This window comes from Bactrocera latifrons, unplaced genomic scaffold (genome assembly GCF_001853355.1).
Source record: "Bactrocera latifrons isolate USDA-ARS-PBARC rearing strain unplaced genomic scaffold, ASM185335v1 scaffold_44, whole genome shotgun sequence".
NCBI lineage: Eukaryota > Metazoa > Arthropoda > Insecta > Diptera > Tephritidae > Bactrocera > Bactrocera latifrons.
This window is the reverse complement of record NW_017537090.1, coordinates 59,742-72,051: the sequence shown is the minus strand read 5'-3', so window position 1 is coordinate 72,051 and position 12,310 is coordinate 59,742. Positions and strand designations below refer to the sequence as shown.

At 35.5% G+C, this 12,310-nt stretch overlaps 2 protein-coding genes across 3 annotated transcripts; one reads left to right on the top strand and one right to left on the bottom strand.

Moving 5' to 3' along the window:
• Positions 1-583: 583 nt before the first annotated feature.
• Positions 584-3,481, bottom strand: LOC108972945 (syntaxin-7). Of its 2 annotated transcripts, none has more exons than XM_018939898.1 (7): positions 3,104-3,481; positions 2,761-3,049; positions 2,627-2,696; positions 2,416-2,560; positions 1,364-1,630; positions 1,143-1,298; positions 584-1,072 (listed from the first exon to the last, which is right to left on the bottom strand). In XM_018939898.1, the coding sequence occupies exons 2-7, from the start codon at positions 2,900-2,902 to the stop codon at positions 977-979; spliced, it is 876 nt and encodes a 291-aa protein (XP_018795443.1). In that variant the 5' UTR covers positions 2,903-3,049; positions 3,104-3,481; the 3' UTR covers positions 584-976. The 2 variants fall into 2 exon arrangements, with proteins under 2 accessions (XP_018795443.1, XP_018795442.1); XM_018939897.1 differs by having other exon boundaries at positions 2,761-3,061; positions 3,135-3,481.
• A 302-nt stretch (positions 3,482-3,783) lies between these two features.
• Positions 3,784-6,795, top strand: LOC108972944 (actin-related protein 3). Its single transcript, XM_018939896.1, has 8 exons — positions 3,784-4,012; positions 4,191-4,371; positions 4,486-4,692; positions 4,760-4,867; positions 5,076-5,367; positions 5,435-5,679; positions 5,742-5,825; positions 5,896-6,795. Exons 1-8 carry the CDS (start codon positions 3,969-3,971, stop codon positions 5,989-5,991), a joined length of 1,257 nt encoding a protein of 418 aa, XP_018795441.1. The 5' UTR covers positions 3,784-3,968; the 3' UTR covers positions 5,992-6,795.
• The last annotated feature ends 5,515 nt before the right edge of the window (positions 6,796-12,310 follow it).

Genomic DNA, 12,310 nt, shown 5'->3' with positions numbered 1-12,310 from the left:
TTTTTTTTTGTTTTTATTTGTTGTCACATTATTTCTTTTAGTTGGTTCGTATGTATTTACTGTCTTTTATCTCTTGTATTAATTCATATATTTCGATTTCCCAACCAAATAAAAATAACTGCTTTCGCTTTCATTGCAATAGCAAGCAACAATAACTCACTTTTTTAAGTCTGAATCAAATATAAACAAATCGAATGAAGCAACAAAAGACATAATGATGAACTAATTGATGAAATTAATTTTGTGTAAATTTGAGAAAACAAGAACTGTGTACGCATACTGAGTGCGGATTAATATAAAAGCGTTCGGCATTTAGCACAAAGCGTGTTTTGGTTGCTAACAATTGCACACTACAATTCCATATACATAAAGATACGAACGTATTTAACGTTCATACAAATTTAAGTGCCTTATATATGTATGTTATATGAGTTAATAAATATTTATATAATTTTTTGCATAAAAGTATAAATTTATATATTAAGGTTAAATAATACAATATAATAATATATATATATAAATATCGACCGCCACAAAATAGTTTTGTTCTAAATGAAAATATACATTTTATATAAATATTTCATTTTTTTTTTTTAATTTTTGGTCTCGTTTTCGAAATTTTTCCTTTTTTGTTGTTTAAAGTGGCAAATTAAGTGATGCAACCCGTTTCAAACTGGAAAACATACATATACTATACATATTTTGTACAAATTGGCGAACTGACAATGGATGCGCCTTTTCATCACTTATGATTTCTTCTGCATCTACTTTAACAAGTTATCGTCGATTATTATTAATATATTTAGACTTCCATGGAAAGTGCTTGCTTTCAAATATCACCTGAACTGTTAAATATATGTATGTATGTTTAAGTTCGAAACAAACTTTAAGTGCAACTTTGCAGCAGCTTATGGTAGAATGCAAAAACAAAAACATAGTGCCAGCAAAAAATACTTTCTTTCGTTCACATTTGCAATTATTTTTTAAACTCGAATACCAGTATCATAATGATGATGAAAAGTACTACAGAGAGAATGCCGATCAATATGAGCTTCTTCTTGCGTAGTTTATTCTGAAATTAATACAGAAAGTTGATTGTACAAATTGATTAAATAAAACTTTATTGCAACTAACTGACTTACTTTATACGAACTGGCTTTACGCAGGTTATCGGCTCCCTGTGACACAAATACACTGGTCTGTTCCACGGACGACTCAATTGAATCAACGGTTAGACCCTGTTCGTACACCATAGCACCAAGCTTCTTGTATATCTCATTTACACCCACAATATTTTCCTAATATAAGATAAGTTTACATTAATTATAAGTTTCAAATTTACTTTTATAGAATTTATGTTTACCTCCAGTTCGCGTATTTGTCGTTCTTGTTCTTCCAGCGCTTGCAAATCGATTTCTTCCTGCATTTGTGTTTGTTGCTGTGATTGATTCGATTTACGATTGAAAAAATTATCCTCGAAGAATGAGCCGCTGTTGTTGCTGCCACTGGTACCGCCACCGCCGCTGCCACTGCTGCTATTCGTGCCCGGTGGTTTACTAATATTATAGCTGTGCGCACGCGCTTGTCGAACAGCATTCTTTTCGATATCGACGGTCTTACGTTGTACCCCCTTTCAAATTGTAAAATAGATTTATTAATTAATTAATGCCAATTAAAATATCATAGTTTTATTAACCATACAAATGAAACTGAATACAATTTTTACAAAAAAAAAAAAAAACAAGAAGGTTAACGTGTAAAATATACTGTATTAAGTGAATTTTTGTTGTTGTATACACCGATATCGGCTGTTCCGACAAACGAGCAGCTTCTTTGGCAGCGAAGCACTTGTTCAAAATTTCAGCGCATTTATACAGACTACAGACTAGGTTTTATAGGGTCTTCGACGTTTGCTTCTGGGTGTTACAAACTTTGTGGCAAACGTAATAAAAATTTTCAGTGTATAAAAATTGTACTTGACAATTTGAACAATTTTAGAACCGACTGTCGTGGGTATCGGGAATGTATCTATTTAGTTCGAGGTGATACGTACAACGGTTAGGTAAACAAAAACAACACGTTGCAAGAGTATAAAAATATGAACATCACATTGGAAATATTTTCTAACTAGACAAAGTTTTCTGCTAGAAAGTACTTTAGACGACTACACGGTCTAATGAAATTATTTATGTCTTTATTAGTAGAGTAGTTATTGCCAATATTTAAAACACATAATAAAGATAACCCCAGATTAACTCAAAACAGATAGTGAATGAGTAATACTATGTGCATGTAAAAATAAAAAGACAAAACCGAACTGAGAAATAGAAACCATATTTGCTTTATCTAATAAGTATATGCAATATGTGTGACAGTTTCATAAACATTTTGTGACGAAATGTACATTGCTTTTACCTGAAATGCTGTTAAAGCAGCAGTGAATTCGTCCACCAAACGATCACGTTGTATTTTTAAATGGCGTTCTTTGCACTTATCCACCTCTTTTAAGTGATTATTTGTATCCGAAACCAGCTGATGAGTGTAGGTCATTATTTGATGTCTAAATTGAATTAAATAAAAACATAAAATTCACAATTATTTTTTTAAATTCATTTGGGAAACTCACAGCTGTTTCTTCAAATCGGGGGAATCCTGTGGGGTATTAAATTGGTTGACCATACGTTGCATGGTTGATACTGTAATTTGTTTATTTATTTTAATTACAAATATATGGTAGTTAGGCAAGTTAACAACATTTACCATTTTGCAATATTTTTTGTATGCTTGTTGCAATGGTTTGGGCAAGTCGTTGAAAGTCCGTTTCACTGAAGCCAGCAGTTTGGCCGGCAACAGCACCGTGGCCACCGCCACTGATGCCATTCTCCATATGCTGCAAATCCATGCTCTCGTAGGTAGACACTGTGGTTTAATGTTAGTTGACCAGCAATGCAACGAATTTTAAATATAAGAGCGCACGAAACAAGAGCTTGTAAAAAGTTGTTAGATTACAAGCCTTGTGTTTATTTCTTTATTGCTGTTCTTTTCTTGTCTAAAAGATAAGCTATTTAAAGGAAACATGTTTTTTCTTTTATTATTATTTCACCTTGCAATATTACGTCGCACCTCATACATACTTGCCTTTGTTGTACGAAATTCAATTATGGTGGGGGTATTTCCATCAAGACTACTTACGTCGCCCACTTTCTATATGTTTTTGCTTTTTGGTATCATACGACCACTGGTACTATAACACTGCCGTTTTTAAGCTCTAAATTTCAGCAGCCAATGTCAAATATTGAATAAGCTAATGTTTTGCAATGCATATACAAATTATTGCGTTTACAAGTTCAATTTACTTTATAAAATTGCGTTAAATTTAATATGAATGTATAGCACTGTCTATTATTTGCACTTTTCAATTTTTTACAGATGATAAAAACTTTTTATTTTCTTTGCAAAACCTTCGTCAACTACGTTCTGTCAATTTGGAATAGAGATGCCATTCTTCTAGTCAATTAATTCGTAAGAAGCAATAACCATTGAAAACTATGTAATTGCAATAAATAATTATTCTGAATTAACTTTGACCTTTTGTCAAACAACAAATATTTAAAAAAAAATAATATTGTAACGCTTCAATGGTTGCTTAGTGAACATATTAACCCATATTTCACACAAAACAATATTTTCGTCGTCACTTCAAACCCTACTGGCAATGCCTTCAAACTGTTATATTTGTTTTTTTCTTATTGTTTGTCAACTGTCATTGTGACGCATATAATTGACAGAATCATTAAATGTCAGCGTTTTTTTTCGTTTCTCGATAAAAGAAGGAAAAGTGCGTTGAACAAGAAATAAGGTGTGGTTGAAAAACATAAATTTTACTATTAGATTAATGCGTTAGCTTATAAAAAACTGTTAAAGTTATTTGTGAAAGTGTAAAAGTTAAAGATTAAAGTAACAGCATAATGGCAGGACGTTTACCGGCTTGTGTGATCGATGTTGGCACAGGGTGAGTGAGCGAACATTTGCAGCAAAAAAGGAGGTCGCTGGTTCATTGATCACGGTATGTGTACGTATTGGTGTACAAGCGGCCCCCAACAAAGCAAAATAAAAAAGGAGAAAAATGCGTGCAAATATACTCCATATTTTGCAAATTTCTCATGAAACGAAAAATTTCTATTTCACAGTTATACAAAGTTGGGTTATGCGGGTAACAAAGAGCCGCAATTTATTATTCCGTCGGCCATTGCAATTAAGGAGACCGCGCGAGTTGGTGACACTAACACCAGGAGAATAACGAAGGGTGTTGAAGATTTAGATTTCTTTATTGGCGACGAGGCATTCGATGCTACTGGTTACTCAGTTAAGGCAAGTAAAAAAATAAAAAAAATATATAAAAACGCCATGACTAATGATGACTAATAATTTGAGATAACACTTTCAGAAGAATTATTAACTTAATAATGTTAACTTCGCTTACAGTATCCAGTCCGTCATGGATTGGTGGAAGATTGGGACTTAATGGAACGTTTTCTGGAGCAGTGCATTTTTAAATATCTGCGTGCAGAACCCGAAGATCATCATTTTTTGCTCACTGAACCACCGCTTAACACGCCAGAGAATCGCGAATATACCGCTGAGATTATGTTTGAAACATTTAATGTTCCTGGTCTCTATATCGCCGTGCAGGTGTGTGTGTGTATATATTTTGAAAGAAAATCAAATCTGATCACATATATACGTATTTTTTCTATAGGCTGTACTTGCTTTGGCCGCGAGTTGGGCCGCCAGGCCTGTAGAAGGACGTACACTAACAGGCATCGTTGTCGATAGCGGTGACGGTGTAACACACGTTATACCCGTGGTATGTATTTAAATCATATATAAATATAACAGTGGTCTTTCAATTGTTGACGGCGACTTATTGTATTAGAAACTTTATCTTATCTCAGCAAAATAGTCATCGATATGAATGCTCAATATGTCAATATTTATTTTACCGCTAATAGAAAATTTTCTGTACAAAATTCAAGCAGATATGTGTAATTTTTTATCTACAAAACTCTTTTCAGGCTGAGGGCTACGTAATTGGTTCTTGTATCAAACATATTCCCATTGCTGGTCGCAATATCACCTCATTCATACAGAGTTTATTGCGCGAACGTGAAGTAGGCATACCGCCAGAGCAAAGTTTAGAAACTGCCAAAGCGATTAAGGAGAAGCACTGTTATATTTGTCCAGACATTGCCAAAGAATTTGCCAAATATGATACGGAGCCGGGCAAATGGATACGCAACTATACGGGTACAAATGCGGTGACCAAGAATCCATTCAGCGTCGATGTAGGTTACGAACGTTTCTTAGGTATGCACTATATATTATGCATATAAATTTTCTCTTTCATATTAAAAATTTATTACCTACGTTTTAGGACCTGAGATTTTCTTCCATCCCGAATTTTCGAACCCCGATTTCACAACTCCACTATCGGAAATCGTAGACAACGTCATACAAAATTGCCCGATTGATGTGCGACGACCCCTATACAATAATATAGTATTGAGCGGAGGTTCCACGATGTTCAAAGATTTCGGACGCCGTTTACAGCGTGATATCAAACGATCTGTTGACACACGCCTCCGAATCAGCGAAAACTTATCTGAAGGCCGCATTAAGGTAAGCATAAATTGGCATGCCTAAAGAAATAACACATCCATACCTACATTGTGTGTTTTTAGCCAAAACCAATCGATGTACAAGTCATAACACATCATATGCAGCGATATGCTGTGTGGTTTGGAGGCAGCATGTTGGCATCCACGGTAATTACCTTTATTGCTCAAAGTACGTAAGGCTTATATATACTCATACGCTTTGTTTTTTACCTTGCAGCCTGAGTTTTATCAAGTGTGCCACACAAAGGCTGCTTATGAGGAATATGGTCCAGGAATTTGTCGTCATAATCCTGTATTTGGCACCATGACATAATCATATATGTATCAGACTGTGCTCGCAGAATTGTTTTCCTCCTCTACCTATTATGCAATTTATAAAATTCCACTTATTTTAAAATTCTGTTTTAAGTACGTCGATCGTGCAATTTGGCATCGTTTACGAAAACTCGCAACGGTTAGCCAGATATAATTGAGGTTAACGCAGACATCAACCTTTTCTACGTATGCTGTGTTAAATCTTCGTAATACAATGAAATGTATCTGTGTAATGTTGCTAAGTTGTAATGTAATTCGTCGTATGTAATACTTAAAGTCAATAACTAATGATCAAGCTGCATTTTTTCGTATTATTAAAATTAGAAGAGTCTTATTATGCTTATTATAATGATATAAAAGATAATTATTTAAATGGTGCCGACGCATTTATTGTAATGTTGGCACTTTTATACACATGCACACTCTTGCAGTTGCTGAACACAAGTGCAAGTAATGCAATTGAGTTGAATATTTATTCTTTCTGCGAAGTTAATAAACTCTTCTATTTAATTGCTTTATTTGCATTACTTATGCAAGCGTTGCAAATGTATGTTACTCTATTATTAACGTAAATTTCCATTTTTATGTTCAGCTATTAAAAAGTGAAACAATATAGTATGAGAAAGTATATAACTAAATATTTAACATTTTGGCCAATTACAATTAAATTGAATAAAAACTACGACAAAAACTATTAATGAATAGTAATGTGCGAATACACTGAAAATAAATTGTGTGAAGAATGTGATTCTTTAAGAGAATTAAATAAAATCAATGTGAAATAAAAAACAACTTTAATTTATTCACTTCTGATTTAATTCCATTATATAAATATTTGGTTAGAGTTATTCGAATATATTCCGTAGCTTATTGTAAAGCGAAGTCAACTGTAGTCGACAAATTCAACAGCTGCAATGTGGGAAAAGTTACGGCAAATAAATAGCTAAAACTTTAAAACTGCCATTTTAACATTGAAATCGACACGTAAATATTTAAATACAAAATTAATTGAAATATGTATTTAAATTAAAGATCTTAACACTTGTTAAATAGGAATGTAAATGACGAATGAGTCGAAATAAAAGCCAAACTATTGAAAAGTTGGTACAATAAATTCTTAAGTCTTGTTGAGGTTTTGTTTTAAGAAACTCAAAACATTGTGTCGTTGATTCTTAAGACCTTCAGGGTCCTTGATGACTGAAACAGGCATCAACATTCTATTATTTGCTTATAGTGCACGTTGCTAATAGAATTTTGAAAATACTGGTAAAAGCTTTAAAGCTCCCGTTAGGCTGGTCGTTAAGGTCATCTAACGGGAGGCCCAGGAAACGTGCTGTTTCGACGGGGTCGGGCCAAAGGGAGGAGGGTGTTAGATGAGTAGGGTTTGTGGGGCATACATCCAAACTCCACCTCGGTCAGGTGCAATACCGATTTAAGTGTTTTTGGTTGCTGCGATCGCGATCATAATCTTTTACTACTATGAAGTTTCCTTCCTTTGAATTAAGTGTCAGTGGCGTTTTGCTAAACAGAGCCTTGAGGCACTTTTGGACATTATTTTTTGCCGCTTTTTTCCTCACTCTTATTGCAGTGTTCCTTGTTGTCTTCAGTTTTCAATCGTTTTTTTTTTTTTTTTTGTGAAAATAAAGCACAAAAAAGGCAGAGCGTGTACAGAAACGTTTTAAATTATCTAGCTTAAGCGATAAAGTATTATAGAGACTGTTTGACGAGGTCGAATTCTGTGAATAGTTGAGTAGTGAAGTAGTAAGCCCTACTGAAATAAATTATAAAGCTCAATCCAAGACTTTCCATAAGCCGTTGAAATGACCTCGATGGACTTTGTCATCGATTGAACACATTTTTCCTTCGTCTGGCGATTTTAATCGTTCTGGTAAGATTCTTTACTTAAGATAACGGCAGACTTAGCCCCAGCATATTGATAAGTTCCAATATACAGTGGTACCTCGACATACGAGCTTAATTCGTTCCGCAACCTTGCTATTATCTTGAATTACTCGTATCTCGAAGCAAATTTCCCCATACAAAACAATTGAACTACCATTAATCCGTTCCAACCTACAAAATGTCACCCCAGTTATTTTTGTTACGTGGTTTTGAATAATAAAAACGTATTTATAAATATCAAATACTTATTACACAAAAACAAAAAAGAAAATGTAAAGAAATAAATTAGGTATCCTCACTGGTCTTTGCCTTTTTCGCTATATTTTTCTCGCTTTCAGCTGTAGACCGTTTAAAAAAAACATGTCCAAGGAGGTTTTTTTTCTTCCTCCCTCTCAGAATGTACCGGAAATGAGTTAGGCAAGGTCATTAAAAAGGTCAGATGCACGACATTTTGCCACTTTCCTGGGTGTTTTTTTTTCACGAACTTTGAAACCCTTTCCCACATTCCTAAGATCTCCTTTATCTCACTTGTAGAAATAACCTCCTCCTCTGACTCCTCAAAACCAATTTCTTGCATAACCTCAGTATGCTGCTGTGACTGTAACTTTTGTATCTCCTCAGTCGTCAGTTCCTGGGTGTGCTCCTCGATAAGCTCGTTCACGTCTCTCTCTTCCACCTCTAGACCCATGGATTTCCCCAGAGATACAATCTCCTCCTCTACTGAAACACCGGGTTCCAATTTTTCATAAATCCTTTCAGCTAAAGCTTCACACCACTCGTATCTCGAATTTCGCTCGTAACTAAACGCAAAAAATCACTTTCTCGTCGGCTCGTATCTCGAAAAACTCGTATATTGGTTCACTCGTATGTCGAGGTACCACTGTACTACTATATGTAAATGTGACGATGTGAACCCCCAGTCATTCCGCAGTTCTAGGTCCATGTTATGTAAATGCTTCTAATGCTTACAGTGGCCAGTGCAGAATGCCTCAAATCACCTGTTGAGGTTTTAACGATCCATTAGCACTTAACATGGTGTAAGCCTTGGAATTGTTGTCAATACCTCTCCCTCGTTACGGATCACCTCTTTTATGGTATGAGGACCAACAACAATAAAGGATTCCGGCCCTACCTTGTTGGTAGATGCTGCGGAGCGGGCGAGCTCGTCAGCCAGTTCATTCTTGATTATACCTTTGAGACCGGATACTCAAATACATATGTGTACTTAGTTATGTTCTGATAAACTGTTTAGTCGTTCTACACGTTCGTTGCGATTGTTGCGTTGGAGGTTTATCTCTACGCACCGACTTATAGCAAAAAGCTCTGCTCGCAAAACTTCCCATAGGTATAGAGAGTTTGGTGCGTAATCCGGCGACTCCAGCACAAATTCCCTCCGACGTTTTTGAGCCGTTGGTGTACCAATTTTCTGTACTACCCCGAAGCAATAGCTCGATAATAGAATCATCCATTTAGCCTTACTGCTAAGGGTAACTTTGAACTTCTTAGTGAAGTTTACTCTTTTGGTAATGCTGTCCCTTGGGAGAAGAGCTAATCATATATCACCGATTAAATGCTTCATATGCCTAGAAGAGATTTCCTTAGCTCTGCGAAACCCTTCTGCTATAATTTTAAGCAGTGTGTGTTTAGATACCTGATTCATTACTAAATGAAGGGGTGTGAGTTCAAGAATAACTTCAAGTGTTGTCGTTGTGATTGTGTGCATGGCACCCGACAAGCAAATGCAGGCGAATCGTTCCTGCTTCTGTAGTGGAAGTCCTACCGAAGTCTGCGATGCTCTTGAGGCTCTAGCCACGGCTCCATACGTGATAATTGGTCGCACGTTCAGGATGCACAACCCTTGACAATCCTTGATTGCAAACCAAGGATTTACCAACTAGCCGATTGCACACCAGTAGTGCTTTAATAGCTTTGATTATGGTAAGGTTAATATGACGCTTCCAACGTAGAGTGGAATGCACCGTGAGACCAAGGTATTTGGTCTTATTAATCATCTCTATTCAAATTTATAGCGGCGCAGGAGATAATGTTGTTGTTGTTGTAGCGGTAGAATTCTGCGAATGGACAGTCTTTGGCCAGATAAAAATTCGGGTCCGTGCCGGTTACTGTCGTGGGAACGGCAGGAGTAAATGTAATTTTGCCTGGTACCCAGAAAATGGCTCCTCGGCTAAGGGTTTCCTCCGATTAGCCGAAACGGTGAACAATTTTATTAACCACATTATTTATTTTGATAATTTTTACACAACACTTCCATTGTTGGTACAGTTACATGCTAGAAGTACGAGTATTTATAGTGGAGGTACAGTGAGCGCAAACCGAATTCCCAACAACAAATTGCCATTGGAAAGTGATATTCACAAAGAGCTAAGAGGATTTGTAACAGAATTTATGGGATTGGAGTACACATAAGTACTGTCTTAATGAGAGTACTGAAGTGGAGCTAAGACATTTATAAAAAAAACAAGTAAGGAAGGACTAAGTTCGGGTGTCACCGAACATTTTATACTCTCGCATGATAAAGTGATAATCGAGATTTCAGGCGTCGTTGTGAACCGATTTCACCCATATTTGGGAGTTAAGAAAATATTATGTACCGAATTTCATTGAAATCGGTAGAGTACTTCCTGAGATATAGTTTTTGGTCCATAAGTGGGCGACGCCACGCCCATTTTCCATTTTTAAGAAAAGCCTGGATGCAGCTTCCTTCTAACATTTCTTCCGTAAAATTTAGTGTTTCTGACGTTTTTTGTTAGTCGGTTAACGCACTTTTAGTGATTTTCAACATAACCTTTGTATGGGAGGTGGGCGTGGTCATTATCCGATTTCTTCCATTTTTGAACTGTATATGGAAATACCTAAAAGAAACGACTCAATACAGTTTGGTTGACATAGCTATAGTAGTTTTCGAGATATGTACAAAAAGGTTAGTAGGGGGCGGGGCCACGCCCACTTTTCCAAAAAAAATTACGTCCAAATATGTCCCTCCCTAATGCGATCTTTTGTGCAAAATTTCACTTTAATATCTTTATTTATGGCTTAGTTATGACACTTTATAAGCTTTCGGTTTCCGCCATTTTGTGGGCGTGGCAGTGGGCCGATTTTGCCCATCTTCGAACTTAACCTTATGGCGGCAAGAAATACGTGTACCAAGTTTCATCATGATATCTCAATTTTTACTCAAGTTACAACTCGCACGGACGGACGGACAGACAGACATCCGGATTTCAACTCTACTCGTCACCCTGATTACTCGTCACCTTGATGACTTACAAACAACCGTTATGTGAACAAAACTATAATACTCTCTTTAGCAACTTTGTTGCGGGAGTATAAAAATTAAATGAAAGATCGCAAAGGTACCCCATTCCAATAGCATATCAAGTTGATTGCCCCAACATTATCTTCTCTGCAAAGTTTTTAAACGAAAAATCAAAACACCTCATTTCAGTTATTACTCACAAAGAGGCGGATAATTATTAAAATGGGACCAAAACTGATGTTCTACGCAGCAGAAGAAGCCTTCGTGGTCACTCAAAGATCAAAAGTTTTATTAGCAATTAAAGGGCTTTTAAATAATGTTTATTAAATGAGGACTCATTGGTTGTTACCACAACTTCTCGAGTTCCTTGCAACCGGTAGTTATCAAAAATTCATTTTAAATGATTTTATATTGAGCTAAAGCAACCTACGACATACAGTCAATCCTGTATAAGCGAGGATTCAACGGAGCACAATCTTATTCTCGCTTAAAAAGGTTTCTCACCAACCCGAGTTTCTCGCTAATGCAGGTACATGTGTAGTGTTTCTCTTTTATAGAGGTACGCAGAAATAACAAGTCACAGCAAGTACGAATGTAGTAAATATGTACATATGTAATATGATAAAATTATGTTCATGATATGCACAACATATGTACATATTATTTATGTACTTACATATTTTTAAATGCTTACGRAAACAAAAGAAAAATTCATGCACTATGTAATTTTATTTTATTTTGAACTTATTTACACTTAATAAAAAAAACGTCAATTTCGTTTGTTTTTTAGTATTTTGAATGCTTTTCTCTAACTCTTAAATACCTCAGGGAAAGAAGTATATGTGCATTATTATATTGAGCGATTTCTTTTCTCTCAATAACGGTATCAATCTCTTAGGTATGCAAATGGTTTTTGTTTCATTTCCATGTGCATAATTCTGCTTTAATATAAATCCTTAGTACCGTTAGAATCAATTTCTTGTCAGTCTCATGTTTTCCTTAGGAAATAAGTATAAGTGCAGTAAGATATATTAGTGCACTTTGGACTGTAAACAAGAGAAGTTAAGTGAAGTGGTGATATTTTTAGTTGAAAACTAGTAAGTAAAATTACTGTGCATTTTTGTTACACCAAATGTGG

Coding starts and splice junctions, on each gene's coding strand:
- LOC108972945 (XM_018939898.1), bottom strand. CDS start 2,902: ATGGATTTGCAGCATATGGAGAATGGCATCAGTGGCGGTGGCCACGGT. Junction 2,697..2,760: donor ACAAAAAATATTGCAAAATG/GTAAATGTTGTT, acceptor AACAAATTACAG/TATCAACCATGCAACGTATG. Junction 1,299..1,363: donor GACAAATACGCGAACTGGAG/GTAAACATAAAT, acceptor ATCTTATATTAG/GAAAATATTGTGGGTGTAAA.
- LOC108972944 (XM_018939896.1), top strand. CDS start 3,969: ATGGCAGGACGTTTACCGGCTTGTGTGATCGATGTTGGCACAGG. Junction 4,372..4,485: donor CTACTGGTTACTCAGTTAAG/GCAAGTAAAAAA, acceptor CTTCGCTTACAG/TATCCAGTCCGTCATGGATT. Junction 5,680..5,741: donor TATCTGAAGGCCGCATTAAG/GTAAGCATAAAT, acceptor GTGTGTTTTTAG/CCAAAACCAATCGATGTACA.